At 38.5% G+C, this 12,844-nt stretch overlaps 1 protein-coding gene across 6 annotated transcripts in view; it reads right to left on the bottom strand.

Moving 5' to 3' along the window:
• RGS22 (regulator of G protein signaling 22) overlaps window positions 1-12,585 on the bottom strand; it is a 71,158-nt gene extending 58,573 nt beyond the window's left edge. For 2 of the 6 annotated variants that reach the window (XM_063390194.1, XM_063390209.1), the window contains exons 1-4: window positions 12,196-12,572; window positions 11,541-11,569; window positions 8,887-8,949; window positions 1,854-2,075 (exon numbers count right to left, since the gene is read on the bottom strand). In XM_063390194.1, coding sequence (XP_063246264.1) covers window positions 1,854-2,075; window positions 8,887-8,949; window positions 11,541-11,569; window positions 12,196-12,445 — 564 coding nt within the window. In that variant the 5' untranslated portion in view covers window positions 12,446-12,572. Of the gene's footprint in view, window positions 1-1,853; window positions 2,076-8,886; window positions 8,950-11,540; window positions 11,570-12,195 lie in introns of all 6 variants that reach the window. The other 4 variants (XM_063390219.1, XR_010079304.1, XM_063390237.1 and 1 more) reach the window with 4 other exon arrangements.
• Window positions 12,586-12,844: the final 259 nt, after the last annotated feature.

Here is a 12,844-nt window from a genome sequence, read left to right as displayed (position 1 = left end):
TAGCCTGAAAGGCCTACTAGGATTTTCCAATCACAACTCCTTTTCATAATTAACCTGCCAGTGATGACCACCCAAGGTGACTTTTTGTAAGCAATGTAGCATTCAAAACAACAGTCTCTTTAGTTTGTATGGAGGCAGCCAAAGCAAAGCAGATTGCATCACCTAACAAATGAAAGATAAAATCTTATTTGATTTGAACAGAACTACTTGATAGAGTTGATCTGGGGTGGCTTCCCCTGGTTCAGTCACTGTAGTGCAATGAATGGAGCTGACTTCTTCCACCTTGTGTAGTTGCAGTAACCACCTGGGCAAGCTGTTCCACAGGCCATTTTGTTCCAGCTCAGACTTGAGATGCCAAGCTGAACTGGATGAGGCATCTATGTTACCCATCAAGTAAAGGATGAATCAAAAATAAGAAGAAATATCACCCTTTTGCCCTAAAAGTCGAAGAAAGGGTACTGCAGCATATTGTTCCTTAAAAGGCTATAATGCTTCCCATTTATGGAAAATATTTCAGGGAAAGAAATGGAATCTTAAATAATACTGAAGCCTTATTTTCCAGACCACATGAAAGAAGAAAGTAATAGTGAAATGGCTTTGAACTGCTCAAGAAGAGCCATTCACAGTGCTAATGATGGGAGGTTGGCCCAGAGAGCAGTTAGCCACACTTGCACAAACACACAGCATTCCCTCAGTTTAATACTGAGAACTAATAAAAAATCAAGAATAGCTCTTCTGCTTTTGTGCTCTCTAGCAAAATATTTGTGAAAATTATTATTTAACATGGTAGAGATGTCTGTGGGCCTTCACCTTTTGTATCATTTCTCCAGTTTAAATGCAGATAATTGCAATATCACATTAGTATCATTTTGTTAAACATCCTTGCCTTTTGACATCTCTCAACACTGTTTTCTTTTCTGAAGATCATTAATGTTATAATGGGAAAAGCAGTGGTCTGTTACAACTCCCTGCTTTGCTCTCAGCTTTCCAGCTATGACATAATTTTGAGCAGCCACTGCAAAAAATGGACAAAGACCTTAGACTGGTCTCGAATAAAATGAAGTCACATCAGTCACATCCATGCAAAATAAGCAAGAAAGGAATAAACCAAGCATCCCAGTAAAATACTTTTTGTCCTTGAAACCTGTTGTATAAAGGTAAAATCCCACATCCAATTATATCAACTTGTATTCTCTCAGGTGTGTAAGATGCTTCAACTCCTGATTTTAACCTGCTTAATCTGGTGCTGAAGATGGCCCTTGAAGCAGGCAGGTAAGAATACCAAAACTGATGCTGTCTAAGCAAGCCTGAAACCAATTTTTTTTCCTAAATTCCAACCCATCTTTCTATTAATTTAGCTTTCTTCTTGTCAAAGATTATTTTTTCTGGCCATTTCAATTGATGTTAGCCATGTAAATCCTTTAGGAATTAATGGAAGAGAGACTCATGTGTTGCCAGACCACAGATGAGCTCATAGCCACACAAGGAAATTAATTAATAAGGAAAGACTGAGCTGCATTAGTTTCAGTCAATTTGCACATTCCAGGGATCACTAGTAAAGTAACTGTTGTCATAATATTTTTTTTTTTAATATTAAAAAGTATTCAGACCACACAACTGAACCCTGCCCTACAGAATCTTCAAAATACTGTGCTACAGGATGTGCATCTGTAATTCCATTCACTTGTCTGCTGGACACATGTGCATTACAGGGCATAATTTGGCCCATCATTATGTTTTCCTAACATAAATTAACATTTTTCCCAAGCTACCAAGCCAAGCACAACAATAACTATTGCCAGTATCTCTACAGTAAGATCTAAATATAAACTCAGAGTCTACAAGATGCTTACCATAGTGTTGTAATTTGGATCAATACTGAAGGTTGAAGAAGCACTGTGCATTTTGGAGAGCTGCCCATCATTCTTTTCTTTGCTTGGAACATCATAAATGGGGCTTGGAGGTTTCTGATCATGTAGAATCTTTTTCGGCTGGCTTTCCAGGCATCTTGGGGCATAATTAACTACTTCAAAAGCCCCAACGACAGAGTTAAATTTCACTCGCTGGGCAAAAGTCTACAAAAGAAGTTAGGAAAGTTGATGGTACTGTAATAAGGCAACTGTCATTTCACAAGTTATTTTTTATCATATAGAGGCATCCTACAGAATAAAAAATTGTATTATGAGGCTTCTTTCTCTTGGGGCCTAAAATTTTTCTGCATTCTTGGTTTTGCTGTATAGCTCTCCAAACCATTCCTACTTCTTTTATCTCAGCAATGCTTAATTGTCAAGAACTGAATCCATTCTAGATCACAGACCATTCTTTTTCACATGTAAATAATTGCTTCAGTGCACTGATATCTAGAATATATAATTAACTGTGACTTTAGTAACTGTCCTACAGAGAAGTACTCACCTACAGGATCAGATCTCCAGTCTTATTCTCCCACTCGTTATGATCAACAATCAAGGCATGAAAATATTAGCAATGAAATGAACCTTTTAACTGTGAGATGCATTTGAGGGGGAGGAATCTGAAGATTTTCATATGTAGGAAAGGTTTTTCACCATACTGTTACTTGTAGGTCAAACAACTACCAAAACCCATATCCTGTGGTAAAGTTTATTATACATCACTAGTTCAGTCAAATACTGTATAATACATGAGACAGACTAAAGTTCAATTTTGGCCATGCAACTGTGATTTTTGTCAACTCACAAAACCCCATTGCAAGTGTACACACTAAAACAGAGCCATCTTTCATCTTTGAAGCACTGGTACCAGGTATTTCCTTAAAAGGCTATTTTTCAAATTCTCTTACTTGAAATGTAGAGGAAAAATATGTACGGATTTTATAGAAGTCATAGAGGATATCCATGACAGTTATGAATAGGAGATTATATGGAACTTGTGTGCATTATATACTCTATATTATACAGAGTATATAAGCATCTCTGCATTCAGCTGGACAACAAGGCATGTTGTATTTAAGTACTCAGGAAACTATGGCCACACCTAGACCCAGTGCCAAAACTCATTTTGGCTTCATTCCAGACAGGATAGCACCTGGTGTTTGTACAGTTGTCGTTCCCCTGCATTTAATAAGAATGTTTTATTTGTTCAAGTACTGTATTTTTAATTTCCTTTAATTTTTTCATATATCACATATATGCACACATAGACATAACTCATATACATTCTAAATATGTTAAATACATGTGAAAAATAACAGAAATATATTACAGAACAATTTGATTCTTCTTCACACCTGTATAAGCCCAAAGAAATGATGTTAGTGTCATCTATTTTTTTGCTTCTGTTTGAAGCCCCCTTGTTGATCAGTGTCTTGTAGAGCAATGCCCAGAATTGAACCATGTGGCTGCAACATGTTTTTCCAACATTCCCTGCCTCTCCCATAATGTCTCACTGTGGAGGCTCAGCCTGGCAGAGCACACAGCGTGTGAGAGCTTTAAGTGTACGATTAGTGCCTATGACATCAGACCGTCAGCGCTCAGGGCCTGCCTTGAACTGCACGAGTCTGTTCACTTACCTAACTTCAGCTGAAATCATGGATTGGTTTTTGTTCTCTCACACCTTCTGCCTCTTTTGGCATTAACTTTCTCCAGGGCACCCTGCAGGTTTTAGTGCTTTTTTTTCCAGATGTCCTGAACAGAATCTAAAAAACCTTTTATGTGTGGTAGATTTCCCTACATTCAGACCTCCTCCCAGTTTGCTATGTGCACATTTCATTTATTTTCAAACTTATTTTGGGCTGCTACCAGCTTTTAAGTGACCGTGCAACCTTAATAGTATTTAAATGTTTTCTTCCTTATATATTCCTTCATGTTTAAATAAAGAAACAGAAAAAAGCACACTAAGAAACAAAGTACTTCAGTCTCTTAGGACTTGAAGTGCTCTCACTTGTGGAAAAGAAGCAAACAAAATGCAAATTTCGTAATAAAAGGCTTTGTGGCTAGACACATGAGATAGTTTTAGTTCCATGTTTGTCAAATTGAAAACTAAGCAAATACGGTATCAGTTTAGCACATATATCTACTTTTATTAATAGTTTGTAACTTAATTCTAGATCTAGGGTTTTTCAATACATATTCTATTTAGCTGAACAGAAAACTATGGTAAATTTAATGTAGTGAAATGGATGCTAGTGACTATTTTTAAAATGTAAAGTGTATTGCTGTTTGGGGAGTCTAACTACCAACCATTTATAAGACAAATATACTAATGGATCAAAAGAACATGCACTAATGGGGTAGGAGGATTTAGACTGCATACACTACATAGTTGACTGAAAAGGGGTGTTCTAGTCCAGACTTTGGGGGTTGGAAGCATGCATACTTTTATCAGCAGACTTGACACTAGTAAGGATGCATCTGGAATACTGCATCCAGTTTTGGGTCCCCTGTACAAGGGGGATAGTCACGTATTTGCTCAAGTCCATCAGAAGCCCATCAAGATGGTCAGAGGCTGGAGCACTCACCCTTGAGGGAGAAGCTCTAGGAGGACTAGCAGCAGCCTCAGCGTATTTACAAGGAGATTGCTGAACAGATAAAGCCAGGCTTTTTACAGAGGTGTGTGGTGGGAGGACAAGAGACTACTAGTCACACACTGAAACAACAGAGGTCTCAACTGAATTATAAGAAAAAAGTGATTTGGGGATGATTAGCACTGGAACAGGCTGTCCAGAGAGGAATCAGCTGTTGGAGGTTTTCAAGACCAGCTGCAGAAAGTGCCAAGCAACCTGGAGTCTGTACTAAAGCACTGATCCTGCTTTGAGAAGGAAGCCACACTACAGAACTCCTCAAAATCCCTTCCAGCCAGTAATCTGTGATTCCTACAAATCCCAAATTCCCAACAGAGCATCTATCTATCTATCTATCTCTCAAACGAACATACAAAAGCATTTTAGAATAGTTCAAACCTTTCTGGAGAAGCTTGTTTACTTAAAAAAAACCTAGAATGATAAATCAGAATGTTTTAATAAGCATAATAAAAGAAGAGATAATTCCTAATCTTCTTAACTCATCACCACCACAGAAATAAAAGTGATAATGTTATGAGAAAAATCAAAAGGGAATATACAAAAACCACCCCCAGAACCTGATTTCTTCTAGGAAACATTTTCCCAGTTACCATATAAGAGAGAGGATCAGTCAACCCATTTTCCTTTCAGTTTCTGAAGAACTTTGGGGCAAAACACACAATCTAACCATTCTCACACATTACAAGCCACAAAAAAAAAAAAAAAAGAAGCACCAAGAAACTGTTCATTACCCTTTAGCAAACTCAAAACCTTTCCAGTAGAAGTCAAGTACTGTAAAATCCTGTAACACTTCACAGGACAATAATGAGAGAGGTTTATGGCACCACCAATATTCAGTCATTGCAATAATGAGGAATCTCTTCGGTGAAGATGCCTATTTAAGGAGTGGATGATAGTCTACACTATAAAGGAAAGGGAAAAAATTATCCATGCCAATCTAATGTACTAAGAAATGTCTTTCTTACCCCACATTTGGCAAGTGCTTTAGGCTTTTTACAGACAAGTAAAATACACTAACCAAAGACTAAGTGTATCATTCTCTTTAGTTAGAGCCAATTTTTGATGCTTTGAAGATAGAAGGGGAAATCTCCAGAGAAATAATACCTCAAGATGTTAAGAAAAAATAAATCAGGTTTGGCAGCAGACTTGAAGCTTGGGGTTCATACATTGTCAATATAGCACAATAAATAAGATCAAGGACTTGAGAATACCAACAAATAAGAAATCTACAGACTTTGCAAACTTTCTCTTGCTGGCAATTCTCCCCTCAAAGCCAGTATGATAAATGTAACTCAGTGTAGTAATCTCAACTTCAGAAAAAAAATCTCTGAGTAAAAAACAAAAAGCTGTTTTCAGACTGTGGTACAGTGATACTATTAAATAAATAAACAATTGCATGTACTTTTTTGACAGCAAAGGAATTTCTTAGCAGTCAAATGCACATTGAATATCGTTTTCAGCTGAAAAATAAACAGAATACCTAATTCTGAAACCTGAAGTTATACATTTAACTGAAGGGAAGACAAATTTCTCTCAGTCCTCCCATAACAGAAACCAAAACAGCATCCATCACTATGTTGCCAGGATATCAGACATATAAATCTCACTGTTCTCTGTCTTAACAGTTTTCAGATACACTCAGCTTCGGATACAATTAACAAATGTGTAAATATGCTTACATCCCAGACCCAAATAATGTAGTTTGATTCCAAGAGAAACAGAATGACCACAGCTTGGCTGCTTCTTAGGTTAAGGGTGGGAGTGAATAGAGATCTCATCCATGAGCATTGCCAAAACTTCCTTAAGAAGGGTATATGTATATCATAAATAAATGTCAGTGAGAGTCCACACCAGAAAAGAATTTGAGCAGCTCTATGAAGTGTCTGGAAAAATTCACACTACACATGGTCAATGCAAAATCTCCCACTGACTTTAACGAGTCCAGATTTTCTCTTCTGTTGATGAGTAAGACAAAGTCATGATCACATATCACGATGTAATTAAGAGAGAACATCTAGAGTAAACACATTATCAATAAGGAATGTAGTCAGGAATGCTTTGTTTGCTTCCTTCAATGTCAAAGATGTTGCAAGTTTTAGTCCTGGGTAAGTCTCAATGTAACATGCATATAGGGCCTTACTTCTGCCAAAGCCTTTTTAAGGGAAGCTATATTGGCAACTGCAGCCTCCCTGCTCATACCTGGAAAAGACGAGAGGAAACTAAATGAGCATGCACTGATGCCTTGAATCAACAATTTGATGTATGGAATTATTCAAAGTCATCTTCAAAGCAGTGAAGGGCCTGAACTGTGCAGCAGAGTGGATTCCTTTTTTGCTTTCTGCCCTTTCTGTAATCTGCTACTCAGATCAAGCAAAATTTTATTTGTGACAGCACTAGGTTTTCAAGATCATGCTGTCTTCAGAAAGACTGACTGGCCCAAGCTTTACTTGGGCTTTAATTGTTTTCAGAATTATCACCTGCATCAAATGCTGGATCTCAGACTACTTGGAGGAGAACTTTTACAGTGAGAAGAATGTTTAAAAGAAATATCCTTCAAATCCAAAGTTGATAATTATGGTCACTTAGTGGATTTCTGCTGCAAGGGAAACCAAGAACCAGGGACTCGTCACCAAATTATCATCTCCTGAATGTGCTTCAATTGAGGTACAAGGTGGCATCATTTTTGTCTCCAATGCAGCTCCTTGAGGTTGCAAAGAGGAGAAGTGTGCCTTCCTCAGAAACATTGGTAAATGGAAAATGACAGATGAGACCCAACACGGACTTGGGATGGAATGAGTAGCAAGCAGCTTGCAGAGTGCAGCAGAAACAAGTTGACATTACTGTGCTTGCCTTCAACACTGAGCTGGATGGCAATTTCTGACTTGTGAATTTTCATTCCTGACTAAATACATCCTTGGATGTTTTTAATACATGGATCAGAGATTCAAATTCTAGCCTGAACTCCTAGAAGTGGAAATGTATCCAGGCCAATGTTTCTCTTAAATCTTTCATTTTACATTAGTTACTACGGAAGGTGTAACTCATTTGTGTGTCTTGTAATTGGTTTCTGCTACTGTGAAATCACTGTACTATTGGCAACAACTGCCCTCCTGAGGTTTTTTTGTATTATGTATTTCAGAAATACTTTCTGTAAATTACATTTTATTATAATATATAGCTCTTTAGAGTACCTAGATACTTATGTCAGATTACATTGAATGTCATTATAACAAGATCACTTAAGAGATACACTGTAAATCAAATTAAAAAAAAAACACATGAAAAACCTGCTGCTGCTACAGCAAGTCCCTAGTGGTACAATTTTCCATCTGCTAATGGTGCATTATAAATCAGTGCAGAGGCAGTCCCCTAAGCATTTGCATCCCGTGATTTCTTGTATCAAGTCTCACAATATTTTCAGTTTAACTTGTTGCCTAACTACTAGCACACCTGGGTAATACTGTTCCCAGGCAACAGTGTATAAGCACAACAAGAATAAAGAAATGGAAATTTCAATGCGCTGTTTTAGTAGAAGCCTTCTGAGAAGGAAAGGGAAATTGGGAATGTAAGGTATTCAAACCACAGAACTCAAAGCATTAATAAAAATTAATCCTGAAGAGAATAAATCCTGAGGAGAAGATCAAAGAGAAAATAAAACCAATTATGAGAACATTACAGTTAAAAATAGTTAATAGAGCATCTGTTTTCATGAAGATATGTAAATATGTAGAAGAGAGACCATGAGTCATCTTAGAAACCTACCAAGATTACCAGCATAAAACAGTGTTTACTCAGGAGTGACTGTGAACTCTTTTCTGCTTCCAGAGCAGTCAGGAGTGCTTGGACAATTGCTGCAGTTCAGAAATGCTGAGCTGCGTCAGGACTGTGGGCTGAGGAGCCCTCTGAGGCCAAGGAGAATTTTGGCCTCTAACAGATGTCCTGAAATTTGTGTATGTCCAAGGAGATCAAGAGACTAAAAAGGCTTCACTTCTTACCCACTCCATCCTCTGCAATCTGGGGAAAACTTGAAGCATAGATAGATTCCAAATAAGCAGCAAAGGCAGGGAGGTTTGACCAGATGACCAATTGTACTCCCTTCCAACCTGACCCATTCTATGATTCTGTAAATTAGCAAGAGAACATCTGTCCTCAGAAGTCCAGATACTGGGCTATTCTTACTGATAATAACACTGAGCAGCAAGAGGTGCTACCATTAATATACAGATATATGGCAAAACATAAAATTTTCCAAGATGGATTAAGTTACTCTTAATCTTAGTAAGGCATTTCTTGTATTTTGCAAGGGATTTCTGTAAAGTACTTACCGGAAGACTCAAAAATTCATTAAAGTAATCCACAAGCATATTATCTGTGGCTAAGCATGCTTCCTATAGAGAGAGAAAACCACAAAGCATGGTTTGTAATAATCTGCGCTAATATTTGAATGCACTATTGCCTCAAACAATATTTTTTCCATGAGATATGACGTGGAAACTTTTGCAAAATATTATTTCCCATTTTTGAGAATATAGCCATTGCACCACTGTTAAATTCTAGCCACTGCACACTGCCAAGGCCCTTAGCAATTTAAAACACACACAAGAAGGTAAATTCTTTGCCATTGAATATACAGATAAGCCTTCATAAACCAAACAGCTTCTAGATGCTGAAAGTCTGCATGTCAACTTTGGAAAAAATGTGCATAAACTAACAGTCTAGAGATTCCCCACATTGTACCTTTCTCTCTTGCACTTGGGAAGAAGGAAGTATAATATTTCACCAGGGCTACCTTCTTCTGTTCTGCTACACTGCTGCTTGGGGATGTTTGAGAACTAAAAGGGAGTACACTAACCTATAATTTGGCTCAGCAAGCAAGAAGTGTATGCCAGACTTTGAATCTGACAGAACTGGGAGGCTTCCTGTTGACCTCATCAGAAGTGAAGTCTGCATCTGCAGGTGGTTTTGTATCCTTTCTGACCCCTGCATTTTAAATCCTGCTAACATGATTCAAAAACTGTAGACTAGAAGTTGAATTTTTCTGCTGTTGACAAATCCAAAAGTATGGCTCCAAGTCTTATTTTTACTGTACTCAATATCTCCACCATCTCCATTTCAGTTCAACAGGGTAAAACTGAAACATTATTGCATTGGTCTTCAGATATGTGTCTTCAGTATAATGAAGACACTTAAATAATTTTTAATAGTTTAATTTTCCTGAATATTCTATAATTTCAGCCTTGCAAGGCAAGGAGTATGCACTTACATTTAATGTATTTGCCAATAGTAACAAAGGTGTTGCAACACAAATCTTTTTTCTCTTTCTTAAATTGATAGCATTGTACTGTGCTAATGAGAAATAGCATTAAAGAGAGGTTATGCACAGTGTACAGGCAGGCAGTATCTTGATCCAAACCCCAGTGGTCTAACCTAAATAAAGATAGCTTGCTCTTAGATAAGGAAGAAATCTGAGATATCATGCATCAAGTCAGGACTAGACCCGATGGTGTTTGTCTGGCCCTGATCTGCCAGCATTTATTCCTTAGCACTGGTGGTCGATGTGGTGACTGATACAGCACAGGCAAGGCAGCCCGAGCTCATTCCCAGAAAATGCTGCCACTGCTGAAAGCAAAGCTTTCATGCCTCATTTGTATTACAGGCCCATGGGCCAACGCAATCGCAGTGCCATGGACCTAGAGGTGTTTGGGCACTGATTACATCGGGAAATTTCCCAAAGTGTCTAACCCATTTTGAAATCAACAGAGAATCCTCTGACTAATGTCAATAGGCAATCAGATTCAGAAATATCAATTCTGCAAGTGTTAACACTATTAGGAAAAGGAATTAATTAGAAACAAACTATATTCAGGCTCATGTTTGATTTGACACTGACAAGGATGAATCTCAAGATAGGACTAGATATGATAATACATGATGAAAATATTTTATTGTTTCAAAGGACTTATTAAAAACAATTAATTTATTATTGGCTGAAGTATAAGGTCTTTAGGAATATGCAGGTAACATGTTTTTAATTTCCCAACAATATAATCCTCTGTAGTCCCTCCCATATAACAGCAAGAAATGTAAACACTGTGGTTGATTAATAGATAAAATGCTTATGATCTTACTAATGTGTGCTTTATTACTTACTGCATCTACACATAATACACTTTTTTTCTGGTTTTTGGAGAGTTTTTTGTAGGCAGTCTTATTTTCATTTGAAATCAGCTGCACCTTCTTACTTGCAAATTATAGGTTAGGGAGTTGCATGTACAATACTATAGCTTAGGTTTTTTTGTCAGAAAGCATTTGGTTTCATTTCCTTCCATGCCCTTTCTCCTGCAGCACAGTCTAAATTATGACTAGAAAAAGCTGCCTTAGTATTGGCAACTGGAGGTTAAGGTGTACTAAAAATTGGTCCAAAACTTGTGCTTGTGTTGGTTCTGTTTATGATAATAAACACTATAAATAAAACAGTCTCTAGAGATTCCCAAAAGCAGTATCAACACATATATACTTGAACACAAATGCATCCAAAACAGAGAATAGGCAAACATTACCTGAGCTGCAACAGTAAACATGTCATTTCTTAGGAGATAACAGAGAAACATATATACCTTTCAAACAAGAAGACAAACATAAGGGAAAACCTACAATGAGCTAGGAGCAAAGGGCAAAAAAGGGCAAAGTAAGCCAACTGTTAAACCTGTCATTTTGAATCTTGCAGTTGTTTGTTTCCTTTCTTCATCCTAATTCACTGTCATTTCCACCTTTATTCTCTATAGTCTTGCTACTTTTTTTTCCTAATAATTTTCAAACTACATACTTTGCCAAAATTTTAAGGAATTGCTTGAGTAATCTGTACTTACAAAAAAGAAATGAGAAAACAGACAATGGTTTTCAAACTGGTTTTTGGATTTTTTTTTTGCTCCATTGATGCATGATGAAAACAATGACCAAGCCTTATAAGCATACTTACTAACATTTCTTCTGTTATACATGGAGGTTCTGAAAAGAAGACATTAAATACCATATGTTATCCAAGCAATACAGTCAATCTGGTTCAACTACAATACAGCAAAAAGTAGTGAGGCACGACAACTGTCCTGGGTATTCTGAAATAAAATAACTTAGTCTGAAGAAGAAATAAAATAACCCAAGAATACGCTGTAATGTTGACCCCTGTATGAAAAGATTAACTATAACAAAATTATTTAAATATAAGTATTATTTAAATATACTATTTCTTATACATATCAGTTAGCTTCATGTCAGCTTTCCTCTGCAAAATTGTTAACTAGAAGCTTAGTAGTTTAATGAAAATACAGATTTGTATGAGACTCAAAGTTTTGAACGGCAAATATTACAAATCATGTGATAAAATAAAAAGATACAATTGTGTTCCCAAATAATCCATTCTCATTCATTCTAGGACAATATCCTGCCTTTAGTGATGCCATTTCAAGGGAGTAAAGCTCTCTCTTCGGAGTGATGAGTTTTGCCGGGCAAGTTTACACCCGTCAGCTCAAAACGCCCCTTTGTGGCACGGTCTCTGTACCTGAGGCCGCCACCGCGGCCCCCGAGCCCTGGGTGGGACACGGAGCCAGCCCAGCCCTGGGGACAGCGCGACGTACCGGTGGTGAGCCTCTTGGAGCGCATCCCGGCTCCCGTGAGGGCCCGGGGGGCAGCGGGAGCAGCGCCGGGGCCGCTGAGGGCCCGGGGAGCAGCGGGAGCAGCGCTCAGGTCGCGGGGGGCAGCGGGAGCAGCGCCGGGGCCGCTGAGGTCCCAAGGAGAAGCGCTGGCACCGCTGAGGGCCCGCGGAGCAGCGGGAGCAGCGCCGGGGCCGCCGGGGCCGCCGGGCCTGTGGCCGCCCGCCGTTGCCATGGCGCTGCAAACGCGGCTGCCCGGCCCGGCACGGCGCGCCCTCAGGGAGCACAGTCCCAACGGAGATGCCTGAGAAGCAGAAATGTGAGGGCACTTGTAGCCGGAAACAAAACTAAACACCCCTAGAAGGCTGGTTTCTACCTTGGCTCCAGCATGTAAGGAAAAATCACGTTTCTTGTGGGATCAGCGAAAGCCATGTGCAAAGAAGGCATTCAGACTCCTATATGAGGATTTCAGGGGGATTTAGGTGTTTCACAACTGGGATCTGAAAACCATTCTACCTAGCAAGTACCTTATCCTAGAACTGCATAAATCCTTCAAGATTTTTTTGGCATGAAAGTTCACTCAAAGGTTCTCTGACACTGCTTGTTTCCAGACCAGCACTGCTTTTAGTAGCTT

Source organism: Prinia subflava, chromosome 1 (assembly GCF_021018805.1).
Source record: "Prinia subflava isolate CZ2003 ecotype Zambia chromosome 1, Cam_Psub_1.2, whole genome shotgun sequence".
NCBI classification, from domain to species: Eukaryota; Metazoa; Chordata; class Aves; order Passeriformes; family Cisticolidae; genus Prinia; species Prinia subflava.
Note: the sequence above shows the minus strand (reverse complement) of the source record. Positions and strands in the feature narration are given on the sequence as shown.